General features: G+C 41.3%; 1 protein-coding gene and 1 long non-coding RNA gene across 2 annotated transcripts in view; one reads left to right on the forward strand and one right to left on the reverse strand.

Moving 5' to 3' along the window:
• Positions 1-3,185, reverse strand: part of LOC137378389 (potassium voltage-gated channel subfamily KQT member 2) — a 165,875-nt gene extending 162,690 nt beyond the window's left edge. The window contains exon 1 of the mRNA XM_068048673.1: positions 2,796-3,185. Coding sequence (XP_067904774.1) covers positions 2,796-3,109 — 314 coding nt within the window. The 5' untranslated portion in view covers positions 3,110-3,185. The remainder of the gene's footprint in view (positions 1-2,795) is intronic.
• A 5,179-nt stretch (positions 3,186-8,364) lies between these two features.
• On the forward strand, positions 8,365-13,910 carry LOC137378391 (uncharacterized). The gene is made up of 3 exons (XR_010976593.1): positions 8,365-8,511; positions 10,570-10,635; positions 11,308-13,910. It is a non-coding gene; the product is annotated as an uncharacterized lncRNA (long non-coding RNA).
• The last annotated feature ends 1,175 nt before the right edge of the window (positions 13,911-15,085 follow it).

Here is a 15,085-nt window from a genome sequence, read left to right on the forward strand (position 1 = left end):
TGCTGATGCCACAAAGATGGGTAGGAAAGTAAGTTGTGAAGAGGATATAAGGAGGCTGCAAAGGGCTAAGAGAGAGAGATAGGTTAAGAGAGTGGGCAAAGATCTGGTAAATGGATAATAATGTGGGAAAATGTGAAATTGTCCATTTTGGCAGGAAGAATAAAAAAGCATATTATCTAAATGGTGAGAGATTGCAGAGCTCTGAAATGCAGAGGGATCTGGGTGTCCTAGTGCATGAATCGCAAAGGTTAGTATGCAGGTTCAGCAAGTAAGTAGGAAAGCTAATAGAATGTTATCATTTATTGAAAGGGGAATGGAATACAAAAGTAGGGAGGTTATGCTTCAGCTATACAGGTACAGTATTGGTGTCCTTAGTTAAGGAAAAACGTAAATGCATTGGAAGTAGGTCAGAGAAGGTTTGCTAGACTAACATAAAAGCAAAATACTGCAGATGCTGGAAATCTGAAACAAAAACAAGAAATGCTGGAATCACTCAGCAGGTCTGGCAGCATCTGTGGAAAGAGAAGCAGAGTTAACATTTTGGGTCACTGACCCGAAATGTTAACTCTGCTTCTCTTTCCACAGATGCTGCCAGACCGGCTGAGTGATTCCAGCATTTCTTGTTTTTGTTGCTAGACTAACAGCTGGAATGGGTGGGTTGTCTTATGAAGAAAAGTTGGACAGGCTAGGCTTGTATCTGGTGGAGTTTAGAAGAGTAAGAGGTGACTTGATTGAAACATATAAGATTCTGAGGGGTCTAGATAGGGTGGATGTGGAAGAATCTAGAACTAGGGGTCACTGTTTAAAAATAAGGGGTCGCCCATTTAAGACAGAGATGAGAAGAATATTTTCTCTCAGAGGTTTGTGAATCTTTGGAACTCTCTTCCTCAAAAGGCAGTGCAAGCAGAGTCTTTGAATATTTTTACTGCAGAGGTAGATAGATTCTTGATAGGCATGGAGGTGAAAGGTCATTGGGGGTAGGCGGGAATGTGAAGTTGAGGTTACAATCAGATCAGCCATGATCTTGTTGAATGGCAGAGCAGGCTCAAGGGGCCGAGTGGCCTACTCCTGCTCCTAATTCATATGTTTTTACAGTACTCCAGGTGTGGTATAACCAGGGCTTTGTATAACGGAAGCATGACTTCTACCCCCTTGTATTTGAGTCCTTCCATTAGCCTTTATGATCATTTTCTGTAGCTGTTCATGACATTTTAATGTTTTATGTATATAGACCCCTAAAAATCTCTTTGGACCTTCACTGTTTCTAGCTTTTCACTATTTAGAAAATTGCTTGTTCCATCCATTTTCAGTCCAAAGTGAATGGCCTCACAGTTGCTTATATTGAAATCCATTTGCCACAGTTTTGTCCATTCACTTAACCTATCAATATCTCTCTGTAATTGTATGCCTCCATTGACACAGTTTACAATGCTATCTTTATGTCATCAACAAATTTCAATATGTGGCTTTCTATCCCACCATCTAAGTCATTAATAAATATAATGAGTAGTTGACGTCCCAGATCCTTGCGAGATATCTCTAATCACATCCTGCCAATTAAAGTACCTGCCCATTATCCCTACTCTCTCTCTCTCCTGCTGCTCAGCCACTTTCCTAACAAATTGCCTTCAATTCCATCAACTTCAACTTTGTCTAACAGTGTCTTCTGAGGGACTTTATCAAATGCCTTCTTGAAGTCCATTTAAATAACATCCATAGTCATTCCCCTGTCCACTACTTTCATCATTTCTTCAAAAAAAAAATTCAAACAGGTTTATCAAGGTTCACCTATGCTTTACAAATCATCTCGATATAAAAAAAGATGACAAGATTTCAGGAACTAACTGCACAGCATCACCTACTGGCCAGCGTCTGCAACTACATTGTTACAGGAAGTGTTTACATACATGATTTTCATGCTAAACAATTATTGTAAAAAAGATGGCCAAAAATTGTGACCACAGGAAGTTGGACAGATTTTGAGGCTATCCATATAATTTATATATATATATATGAATAGCGGTTCAAAAAGGTGGCAGTTCACCAGCACCTTCTCAGGACAACTAGGGATGGGCAATAATTGCCGACCTTGCCAGTAATGCCCACATCCCGAGAATGAATAATAATTTTTTAATGTATCAAGAAAGATGACTTGAAAGACATAATTTTCCTGTCTCACCACGCAGCAATCAGTCTTAAGAGTCAAGGTCACTGCAATATGGTTAGACTGAAACCCAGTCAAACAATTGTACTTTAATTTTAAAAATACCCTTTTCCACTGATTTGAACTCCGTCAAAGGCATCACCGAACAATTGGAATTAATTCTATGAATTTAATCAATTACATTTAAATTAAAATCTATAAAAGATGCTCAATGTTCATTCGAGTTATTTTACACAAGTTATGTGATCAGTCCTGATCCTCATCTGCTTCTCCAGGAGTTTATTCCCTCCTTTCTCCCTCTCTCCTGCCCATCGATCGAATTATTTTTGCTGATTCTTCCAGTTTTAATCCAGGCAGCTCCAACACAAAATAAAACTGAGCAACAACAAAAAAAAACCACTTGAAAATTGCAAAAGACATACACAGAGGAATTACAGGAAAACATGGGATGATAAAATAAATAATTGAGCAGCTGACAATCAATCTTCTGCTGGAGTTAAAATTTGTAAATGACTCAATGCTATGTGAAAATCCCACACTGCGACAGAGGGCAAAGCTGGTAGATTCCCCCCCACCACCACCACCCACACACCCCCCACCCACAGCGAGGTACAATGTGCTCTTTACTCACACATATGCATGGTAGATGAACGCCCATCCCCGAGGTCTCTCCAGCACATTGTACATAAAGTTCTGCAGTTTTCTGTAAAACGCGTTCCTTTTCGGGCGTTTGCCCACCCCGGAGCGGGGCTTGCCCAAGATGCTGCCGCGTTTGCTGCCTTCTGTGCCGGCTATGAGCAGAGCCCCGTCCCGGGTGCAGGAGGAGTCCGCCCCGGCGCTGATTGCCCCCTCGGTCCCTCCATCGATCCCCACGAAGCCCACCTTCAGCCTCTTCTCCCCCGGCCCAGCCCCAGCCTCCCCATTTCTCTTGGGTTTCTGCACCATGGTTAGAACTCAGCAACCTGCCCGGCTGCGGTGGGGATTCCCTGGGATCATGCTGTGCACTGGCTCTGCCCTCCCAATGCTCTTCTGCTCCTCCTGGGGGTTTTCCTCTCCTTTCATCCCCCTCCCACCCCCCCACCCAGACCCGAGCTGCAGACAATGGATCCAGTCTCAGTAACAGCTCCACATCTCCATCCGCACAGTGATAGCCACATTCCCAGCAAACTGCACTTGCGCAGCCCAGAAAGAGAAGAACAAATCTTTAACCCCTTCCAATCTCCCTACATTCCACATTTCGGATGAATTCTCCCACTGATGTACAGTTTTATATCAGAATCTTACTGCAGAGGAGGCCTTTCAGCCCATCCTGGCTGTGCTGGCTCTTTGAATGAGTTATCCAATTAATCCCACTGCCCCTGCGTTTCCCCCCATAGCCCTGCAAGTGTGTCCTTCCAGTATTTATCCGATTCCCTTTTGAAAGTTATTACTGAATCTGCTTCCACCGCCCTCGGGAAGTGCAATCCAGATCACAAATCATTGCAGGGGAAAAACTCTCATTTCCCCGCTGTTTCTTATATCTTAATCTGTGTCCTCTGGTTACTGACTCTCCTGCCACCGGAAACAGTTTCTCCCTCTCTCCTCGATCAAAACCCTTCATTATTCTGGATATCTCTATTAAATCTCCCCTGTATCTTCTCTGCTTTAAGGAGAACAATTCCAATTTCTGCAATCTCTGCACACGTCCCTGGTATCATAGCAGATAAACTTAGACAATAGAATTGTGAAGCATACAAGGAGGCTGTTCAGCCCAACATGCTGTGCTAGCTCTTGGAGACAGCAGTCCACTCAGTCTCATTCCGAGTCCTTTATCCTTTACCACCCTTTAATTGTATTAAATTATCAAAGATTTATCCATTTCCCTTTTAAAGCTACAAGGGAACAAGAAACAACCAGCATTTATGTAGTGCCTCTCTCATCCTCAGCACCTTCTAAAGTGCTTTACAACCAATGAAGTACTTTTGAAGTGGAGTCGCTGCAATAATGTAGAAAACACAACTTGCACACAGCAAATACCCACAAACAGTAATGAGTTTTACTGCTGTTGGTTGTAAGATAAATGTTGATGAAGACACCAGGAGGGCTCTTCTATAAAAGAATGCCATTGGATCTTTTGCCTGAAAGACAGCACCAGTGCAGCACTCCCTCAGTACTGCCCCTCCGACAGTGCAACAGTCCATCAGTACTGTCTCTCTGACAATGCAGCACTCCATCAGTACTGTCCCTCTGACAGTGCAGCAGTCCATCAGTACTGTCTCTCTGACAGTGCAGCACTCCATCAGTACTGTCCCTCTGACAGTGCAGCAGTCCCTCAGTACTGCCCCCTCCGACAGTGCAGTTCTGGGAGTGTCGGCCGAGATTACATGCTTACATCTCATGAAGGACTGAACCCCCAACATACTGACGCAGGGATGGGAGTCTGACCCACTGAGCCAAGGCTGACACTTAATTAGAACATTACAGCGCAGTACAGGCCCTTCGGCCCTCGATGTTGCGCCGACCTGTGAAACCATCTGACCTACACTATTCCATTTTCATCCATATGTCTATCCAATGACCACTTAAATGCCCTTAAAGTTGGCGAGTCTACTACTGTTGCAGGCAGGGCGTTCCACGCCCCAACTACTCTCTGAGTAAAGAAACTATCTCTGACATCTGTCCTATATCTATCACCCCTCAACTTAAAGCTATGTCCCCTCGTGTTTGCCATCACCATCCGAGGAAAAAGACTCTCGCTATCCACCCTATCTAATCCTCTGATTATCTTATATGTCTCTATTAAGTCACCTCTCCTCCTCCTTCTCTCTAACAAAAACAACTTCAAGTCCCTCAGCCTTTCCTCGTAAGACCTTCCCTCCATACCAGGCAACATCCTAGTAAATCTCCTCTGCACCCTTTCCAAAGCTTCCACATCCTTCCTATAATGCAGTGACCGGAATTGCACGCAATACTCCAGGTGCAGCCGCACCAGAGTTTTGTACAGCTGCAGCATGACCTCGCGGCTCCGAAACTCGATCCCCCTACTAATAAAAGCTAACACACCATATGCCTTCTTAACAGCCCTATTAGCCTGGATGGCAACTTTCAGGGATTTATGTACCTGGACACCAAGATCTCTCTGCTCATCTACACTACCAAGAATCTTCCCATTAGCCCAGTACTCTGCATTCCTGTTACTCCTTCCAAGGTGAATCACCTCACACTTTTCCGCATTAAACTCCATTTTCCATCTCTCAGCCCAGCTCTGCAGCCTATCTATGTCCCTCTGTAACCTACAACATCCTTCGGCACTATCCACAACACCACCGACCTTCGTGTCATCCGCAAATTTACTAACCCACCCTTCTACACCCTCATCCAGGTCATTTATAAAAATGACAAACAGCAGTGGCCCCAAAACAGATCCTTGCTTTACACCACTAGTAACGTTCTGCTTCCACCATTCTTTCTGGTAGGACATTCAACCGGGGTGGGTGGGGGTGGGGGGGGGGGGGTGGGGGTGGTGGGGTGGGGGGGGAATTTCATCACAACTGACTCTGATCCTGTCCTTTTCCTAATGTTGACATACATGGACCTTCCACCAGAAGGCACTGGGTAGATTCTAGAAATGATAGCACAATGATTATGTTACTCGAACAATGATTTGGAGACCTGCGTTTAAATCCCACCACAGCAGCAGGAAAATGTAAATTCAGTTGATTAAATAAGCCTGAGATGAAAAACACTCACAATTTGAACACCTCTATTAAATCTCCCCTTAACTACCTCAGCTGTCAGAACAATTCAGCTTCTCCAGTTTCTCCATGTAACTAAAACATCTCACCCCTGATCACATAACTAGTAGATTGTCGAGAAATAAAAACTGGCTCACTACTGTCCTTTACGAACATACAAATTAGGAGCAGGAGTAGGCCATTCGGCCCCTTTGAGTCTGTTCCACCTTTAAATAAGATCATGGCTGATTTGATTGTAGCCTCAACTCCACTTTCCTGCCAACCCCAATACCCTTTGACCATTGTTAGTCAAGAATTTATCTATCCCTGCCTTAAAAATATTCAATGACCCTGCCTCCACCGCTCTCTGAGGAAGTGAGTTTCAAAGACACACAACCCTCTCAGTGAAAAGATTTCTCCTCATCTCCACCTTAAATGGGCAAACCCTTATTTTTAAACTCTGTCCCCCAGTTCTAATCTCTCCCACAGGGGAAACATCCTCTCAGCATCCACTCTGTCAAGTCCCCTCAGGATCTTATATGTTTCAATAAGATCACCTCTCATTCCTCTAAACTCCAATAGATACAGACAAAACCTGTCCAACTTTTCTTCATAAGATAACCACCACCCCCCCCCCCCCACCCCCCCACCACCCAATCTCAGGTATCAGTCGAGTGAACCTTCCCTGAACTGCCTCTAATGTATTTATATCCTTTCTTAAATAAGGAGACCAATACCATACACCGTACTCCAGATGTGGCCTCACCAATACCCTGTACAACTGTAGCAAAACGTCCCTACTTTATATTCCATTCCCCTGAAATAAACAACAACATTCCATTTGCCTTCCTAATCACTTGCTGTGTCTGCATACCAGCCTTTTGTGATTCATGTACCAGGACACCCAGATCCCTCTGTACCTCAGAGTTCTGCAATATCTCTTGCCATTTAAATAATATGCTACTTTACTATTCTTCCAGCCAAAGTGGATAAAGTCACATTTTCCCACATTATACTCCATCTGCCAAATTTTTGCCTATACACTTAACCTATCTATATCCCTTTGCAGATTCCTTATGTCCTCTTCACAAGTTACTTTCCTACCTATCTTTGTGTCATTAGCAAATTTAGCAACCATACCTTCAGTCCCTTCATCCAAGTCATTGATATAAATTGTAAATAGTTGAGGACCCAACACATCCCTGTGGCACTCCACTCCACATCTTGCCAACCTGAAAATGACCCATTTATGCCTACTCTCTGTTTCCTGTTAGCTAACCAATCCTCTATCCATGCTAATATGTTACCCCCAACACCATGAGCTCTTATTTTGCTCAGTAACCTTTGGATATGGCACCTTGTCAAATGCCTTCTGGAAATCTAAGTGTAGCACAACCATAGGTTCCCCTTTATCAACATTGTTTATTACTTCCTCAGAGAACTCCAGTAAATTAGTCAAACATAATTTCCCTTTCATAAAATCATGTTGACTTTAAGGAAGGAAATATGCCGTCCTTATCCGCTCTGGCCTATATGTGACTCCATACCCACAGCAATGTGGTTGACTTTGAAATAGCCTAGCAACCCACTCAGTTGTCAAGAAAAGAGCTCACCATCACATTTTCAAGGGCAGTTAAGGGTGGGTAGTAAATGTCTTGCCAGCAACCCCCACATCCCATGAATGAGCAGGAGAGTATCCCCAGTGTCCTGGCTAATATCTATCCCTCATTCAATGTCACAAAAACAGATTATCTGGTCATTATCACAATGTTGTTTGTGGGAGCTTACTGTGTGCAAATTAGCTGCCACATTTCCTACAATACAACAGTGACTACACTTCAGAAGTATCTCATTGACTGTAAAGAGCTCTGGGATGTCCTGTTGTGAAAAGGTGCTTTCTATCAATGACATGGGTAGAAAGAGGGCTGAGGTCCTGCAGGCAGATTTTAAGGAGCTAGGAAAGAAACTAGCAAGCGGGCCTTCAAAGGTAGTAATCTCTGGATTACTCACAGTACCACGCACTAGTGAGTACTGAAATAGGACAGAGTAGATGAATACATGGCTGGAGAGATGGTGCAAGAAGGAGGACTTTAGACTCCTGGGACATTGGGACTGGTTCTGGGGGAAACGGGATCTACACAGGTTGGACGGGCTGCACATGAACAGAGCCGGTGAAGGGGTGAAGAAGAAATAACATGTGATTTAGAAAGGCAACTCAGCAGAATGTATGAGAAAAAGACAAACAAACTGCTAGGAGGTGGCAAGATTAAGGAGTGAGTGTTGGAAACCGGGATGTGGTCTCGGCTGCACAATCAGCAAGTTGAGGGAGCTCACACAACAATGCCTCGTTAATGTGAAACAAGACTAAGACCAGAGACATCTGCTGAGCACTGATAAGAATAAAACTGTGTAATCATAAGGCTACGTGACAAAGAATGTATATAAACTTACAACTTTGAGTGTAAAATTAGAGTGCTCGCTCGGACTGCCTGAGATAGTCTCTCCCTGCGTACGCTTGAATAAACGATCGAACCTGTTCCTGAGTCTCCTCGTGTGGTGATTGAGTTGTCCCACAACAATTTGGCGTAGTCGACAGGATACTTGCACCGGACCATGGGAGACGCTCTGAAGTGGGTGAGTATATTTACTTACCACCCATAGTTAGGGCAGTAAGCCTACCCGAGTGAAGGTCTGGTCGAGTCTTCAAAGAATCTAAAGGAGGACTCAGGACAGGAGGCACCAAGTAAGGAGGCGGAATCGCACTGGCGAGACAGTAAGTCCAAAGCCGTGCAGAAAGGTCAGACCACTTACAGTTTAGATGTGAAGCTGCGCTGTTCAGGAAACTAAGACCTCACAGGGTGGCGTTAAGTAGCTAGTTAAAGAGTGGAGTGAAGCTGCGCTAGTCAGAGAAGTGCGCAGGGTGACATAAACAAAGCAGGAACAAAATAAAATGGGAGAGAAAAAGGTTGAGAACGCCATGGACATTGACTGGGGACTGAGGGCTCCATGACTAAGTTTATGGCACAGCAACATAAAAAGACTATGTTTTTAGTGAAATTTCAAGTGAGTAAAAGCAAGTCACTGTGTCTTTGTTCGAGTCTGCATGAATCTTGAAAGCTTCCATTTGTCTGTGCAGCTGTGTGCAGTGGAGCTGACAGTCATTAACACTTTGTTGTCTGGCCTTAATGTTGAAAGCATGAGTCTGTTACTTGTTCTATTTTTACACGTGTATATCGGAACTGGGAATTTAACACAGATTTTTGGTACTTTAAATTCATAACTGTCATGCTAGGCCCCCACCTGCCAAGAATGAGACACATTAATTTTGTCATGCACATTGATTTTAAACAGTTACTGGAGTGAAGAAAGGACTTGTTAAACAGATCAGCAGTGGCTGGAAAAGACATTTGCATATTAATAGACGGTGATTGAAAGGACAAAGGACCATTCCCTGACACATTCAATCTACAATGGACGTTGATCACCAGGTATTGTGTGTAACAGGAGCATTGCAGAGACTGCTAAGGTGATACAATCCAAGAAGTGGCCAGACCAGTTAGTCACATAACTAAACTGCTTGGCAACTTGGGGTTTTCTGAATTGTACAAACAGTTTGAACTGAGAGTGTCTGTTTGCTCCTGGACTGAGAAGATCTCTCCTGTCTGTTCCCAACTCTTTCTCACAAGCCTCTGAATCCACTGAAGACACATGAACCCCAAGAGATAAAATGCTCCTACAGCAAACAAGGTTTAAGAATAATACTGACCCAATGAAAAGCAAGATCTACCTACAATCAGGGACTCTCCAGTGAGCTTGAAGAACCATAACAAAAGCTCTTCAGATATTGCCTTAAACTTTACCACTTTATTTTTTCTTCTGCTCTTTTCTGTCTCTATTTGCATGTGTGTATCACGTATGCATGCTAGTGTGGACGCATTGTGTATCTGTAGACATTAACCAAATTAGAGTTAAGCTTATGTTTAATAAATTTCAACTTTTCTTCTTTAAAACTAAGAAAGCCTGTTTGTGCTGGTTTCTTTACATTATAATTGGAAAGCGGTAAAGAAGGATTCACCAAGGGGCAGCTAAAAACACAGTGTGTTTAAAATTAAACCCAGTTACAGTAAGACCAGGTGAAGGCTGAGAGGGAACCCCAGACACCTTTCTCACTTGGTCGTAACAATAACCCATTACAGGAATCAATTTTTCTAAATTGTTTGGAATTGAATGAGTGGGAAAGTGATTGTTGAGTGTGTTCATTTCAATTTAAGATTGTGCACCCAGGAATGGGATATAAAATTGAATTATATTTTAAATTAGAGTTTTTATTTTTATTTTAAAAGTTGGTTTTGCAACTCTGAAAAGGCAATGAACACTTCTGTAAGAGATAAGCTTCAGCCTTGAATGTCTGAAGATGCCTGGCAGAAGTCTAATTTGAAGTTTAAAACACTTTGTTTTAATTGGACCAAATTTTAAAATCTGCTATTGCCGTATTTTGCAGTTTAAATTAAAGACATGTCTTACTCACTGTTTTTATGTAGCAAATGTCAGAAATTGGATATTGTTTTAAGGGAGAGAAGGATAAGCAAAGGAGATATGGGAAAGATTCAAGTTTTTGCAAGAAGCTGGTGTTAAATCTTTTGTTGGAAGAATGTTAAGTAACTTTTTCTTTACTTTTTGGATTTATTACAGTCATTTAAAAAGGCACCCAAAGAAAGAACAAGACAAATGACCTAATTTATCTTTTCTTTAAAAAAGGCACGTGTTATTCTGTTCTGTGTGTCGTTAATAAGTATTATAAGTTAGTAAGTCTGAATTAAGTTTATACTATTAAGGTTAACTAATTTGTTAAGTTGAGAAAACTGGAATTTCATTTGTAGCTGCAATGAATTCCAAGTATATTATGTCAAGTTTTGAGGGAGGCTTTAATTCCGGATATAAAGCTCACTCATATAACATTGGCAGTTTTGAATTGTAAATGTCTATTGCCATGAACCAGAATTTTTAATCATCTTGGTTGTATCAAAAAAAAAAATCCTTGGATTAGAAACCTCTTACCAAAGATGCTAAAAGTTTGGAAACAATCGGAGTTTAATCTAAATTGCTGTCTTCCCTAATGGAGATGGTTTTCCTTTGAAGTTGATAATGTTACTAATTATTTTGTTGTTTTAAAATGCTAAGGATATCAAAATACGGGAAAAAACAGTTTAAACTGGAGTTTAGTTCTTTTCGATCGGGAAAAAAACATTACGTAAAGTGACGCAGCTGAGAATGTTTTGCTCCACCCCGTTGGAGACAAGCAAAGAAATTAACCCCGCTGCAGCTGTTGTTTTTTTTTATTTAATCCACCACAAAATTTTTGCATCGCTGAGAGTAAAATTAACCCATTGGGCTTTGGGCACAATGGATTCTTTGTGTTTTTTTAAGCAGGTGACGGTAGGTTCCAAGGCCACATGAGAACTGAAGCCACAGCAAGAGATCCAGCAGCTTCAAGAACATAACTGCAGACAACAAATGTCACAGCATCAAGAGACAAAGTGCTTGGGAAGGAGAGATAGTTGCAAGCATTTCTGTCTTTAATGTAAAAAAAACATGCAATACCACCAAATCTGGGCATAAGAAATTGGAATCGATAAACAAAATTAAATTAATATGTGTGGTTATTTAAAGCACTCAAAGGGGAATTTATTTGACATTTAGGGAAATAATCAAATTTTTAGAAAACTAAAAAAAAACAGTCTAGGTGGCTCCTAAGTATAAAAAACAAAATTTCTTTGGGGAGATATTAAATGGAACATTAATAAAAACCTGTCACTCCAGCAACACAGTTATTTGATTTTGGAATAATTTGAGATGTTGAAAATCCACTGTAATTTAGCAAGTTAATTTTAAGAAATTAAAGTGTCATCTAAGATAGTGTAGAATTAGTATAAATGGGTGGTTGATGGTTGGCACAGACTCGGTGGGTCGAAGGGCCTGTTTCAGTGCTGTATCTCTAAATAAATAAATAGAGGGGGGAAAAAAACAAACAAAATATAGTAATGCCGGGAATCAAATGGGAATGTTTGATTTCTGTTTTAAATAATGATAAATATTGGACTGTAAAGGTTCTCCAGGACTCAGAATGAAATAGAATTATAATTAACGGGAACTGGCAAAAGATCTGGCTGATGCAAAAGCTAATAAAGGAATTCTGGGGATAAACAATGGTGATATTAGAATTCAAACTGTTAAATTCATATAGTATAGAATTTCCAAGAAGCCTAGAGCTTTCCAGTGAAAGTCAGGAAAGTGTAGATAAGACTGGTAATTTGATAGTTTTCTCTTGGAGATATTTGTATCCTTGCCTATGAGTTTTTAAGAGAGCTACATTCGATAGTCTGGCCACTACCCAAGACATCGGGACCATGCGGGGGAGGTAAGCAGAGATCTCAGACAGACACCACCAGCCCTCACCCCTCCCCACTGCCCCCCCCCCCACCCCCACACACACATTTTGATCTTTTGATAAGATCACCTGAGAGTCGAGAATGTGTGGCATGATATTGGGATACCGGTGTAAGTGTGCAGATGTGATTTGTTACATGTAGAGCAATTAACATGCAAAATGCACGGTGAAATACACTGAAGAACGGGTCTCAGACATGTTCACCTACTGGACAAACAGCATAGCATGAAATGGTTAATGCGGCCAGTAGAGTCAGACAACATTTTACATTATCAAGGTATTGGCGCACACTCCATAGAGAAAATTACTTTACAATAATCAGGATAAATTAAACACATTGGTAATGATCAGAGGGAGTAAAATTAAAGTTCAGAAAGACAGTTGAAGGGCTAGAAAAATAATAATAAGAATTATCTACAAGATGGATACAGGCAAAGAGAGAGCTGGAGAATCTTTTAAGTTCATGCATGATGGAAGTATCGTGATATTGTACTGAATGTAATATGACGCTTTTGTGACCAATGTGATTGGGTCATGGATCCATGGATGTTGCTATCACGATATAAGCATCCACAGATGGGGTAGTAATAGCACTAATGCTCAGACAATGATCCATGGAAGGAGAGAATGTCCCATTTTAGAGTCTAATCTTTAGATTTATTAGAATCCTTCTTTGTAGTATGATTAAGTCAGAAAACGTAGGAAATAGGACACAGTATAGACAAGATGTCAAGATAGTGGGATTCTGGGCAATTATGTCAAGTTTTAAATGCTTATTTGCAGTGAAAATGTCAGACCTTGAGAACAGACAGTGAACACAGCTTTTGCATAGATTTGTCTCGTAGTGAGATAAGACATCCCTGAAAAAGTACCAGCATTGAGATAAGGTGGTTAACACAAAGTCTTTTTCTATGTATTAATTGTGTCAATGCAGAAGGTTAGCAATCATCACAAAACAATTCTTGGTTGATTAAGAAAGACATACTTTAATACAAGACTGATCACTGATTGGTATGAAGGGAGGGTTAACTTGCAGGTCATGGAAGGCATAAAGGAAAACTTCACATATTATGTGAGTCAGTTCTCATATGTACAGGGCCAAGAGGAAACACAAGAAAAGGCAATCAGTATGGGGACATGAGAATATGGGAGCTAGACAGGTTATTTATGAGCCCTTACTACAGGGCCAACCGATTCATTGGCCATCTTGGGCTAGGTCAAGGGCCAAAATTGGGGACTGAAGGCGTTAAGAAGAAATTGCATGTGAATTAGAAAGACAACTCAGCAGAATGTATGAGAAAAAGACAAACAAGCTGCTAGAATGGTGGTAAGGTTAGGGAGTGAGTGTTGGAAATCTGGATGCAGTCTAGGCTGCACAATCAGCAGGTTGTGGGAGGTCACACAACAATGCCTGGTTAATGTGAAACAAGACTAAGAACAGAGACATCTGCTGAGCACTGATAAGAATAAAACTGTGTAATCATAAGGCGACGCAAGAATGTACATAAACTTACAACTTTGAGTGTAAAATTAGAGTGCTAGCTCAGACTGCCCGAGATAGGCTATCCCTGCATATGCTTGAATAAACAGTCGAACCTGTTCCCAAGTCTCCTCGTGTGGTGATTAAGTTGTCTCACAACAGCCGGGACATTGTGGGGTTATTTGCTGGTGGTATTGGGAAAGAGTTAATTGGTAGGGATGTGGGAAGAAGGAGGTAATATTAGAGAGGAAAAACAAGGTGCACAAAGAATTTGGGAGAGATAGATGGCACTAGAGTAGGAAATAGTAAAGTATTAGGTGGGGTCAGAGTGAGAGAGAATGTAATAAGGTCTAAATTAGATTTACTATGCATGTATGTGAATGCACGGAGTGTGGTAAATAAGGTTAGTGAGCTGTAGGCGCAGATAGCCACATGGAGTATGATGTCGTGGTTTTAATGGAGACATGGCTCAAAAAAGGGCAGGACTGGGTACCAAGTATTCCTGGATACAAGATGTTCAGGAAAGATAGAAAAAAAAGAAAGGAAAAGGAATAACATTATTGATTAAGGAAAACATTGCAATTCTGGAGAGAGAGAAGATTTCCTAGAGGGATCAAGGACAGAATGTATTTGGTTAGCACTAAGAAACAATATAGTTACCATTACACTACTTGGTGTATTCTATAAGCTGCCAACTAGTGGGAAAGATATAGAGGAATAAATTTGCAAGGAAATTACAGAGAGGTGCAGCAATTATAGAGTAGTTATAATGGGGTACTTTAATTATACTAATATAGACTGGGCCAGATTGGCAGGCAAAACTATAATGGAACAGTGGGCTGCCTTTAAAAATAGTTCAAGTACAGTCAAGGTACATTTCCATGAGAGGGAAAGGTAGTACACACAAAGTCAGAGCCTTCTGGATGACAAAATAGAAAGTAAGATGAAGCAGAAAAAGGCACATATGACTAATGTCAACTGGGTAATACAATTGAGAACCAGGCTGAATATAGAAAGTTTAGAGGGGAAGTGAGAAAAGAAATGAGAAGCAAAGAGAGAGTATGAGAAGACACTGGCAGCTAACATAAAAGGGAATCCAAAAGTCTTCGATAGGCATATAAATAGTAAAAGGGTGGTAAAAGGAGGGTGGGGCCAATTAGGGACCAAAAATAGAATTTATGTATGGAGGCAGAGGGCATGACTAAGGTACTATATGAGTACTTCGTATCTGTGTTTCACTATGAATTGAGCAGTATCTTCTTCCTTGGTAAACCAGAGGT

Source organism: Heterodontus francisci, chromosome 16 (assembly GCF_036365525.1).
Source record: "Heterodontus francisci isolate sHetFra1 chromosome 16, sHetFra1.hap1, whole genome shotgun sequence".
Lineage (NCBI taxonomy): Eukaryota > Metazoa > Chordata > Chondrichthyes > Heterodontiformes > Heterodontidae > Heterodontus > Heterodontus francisci.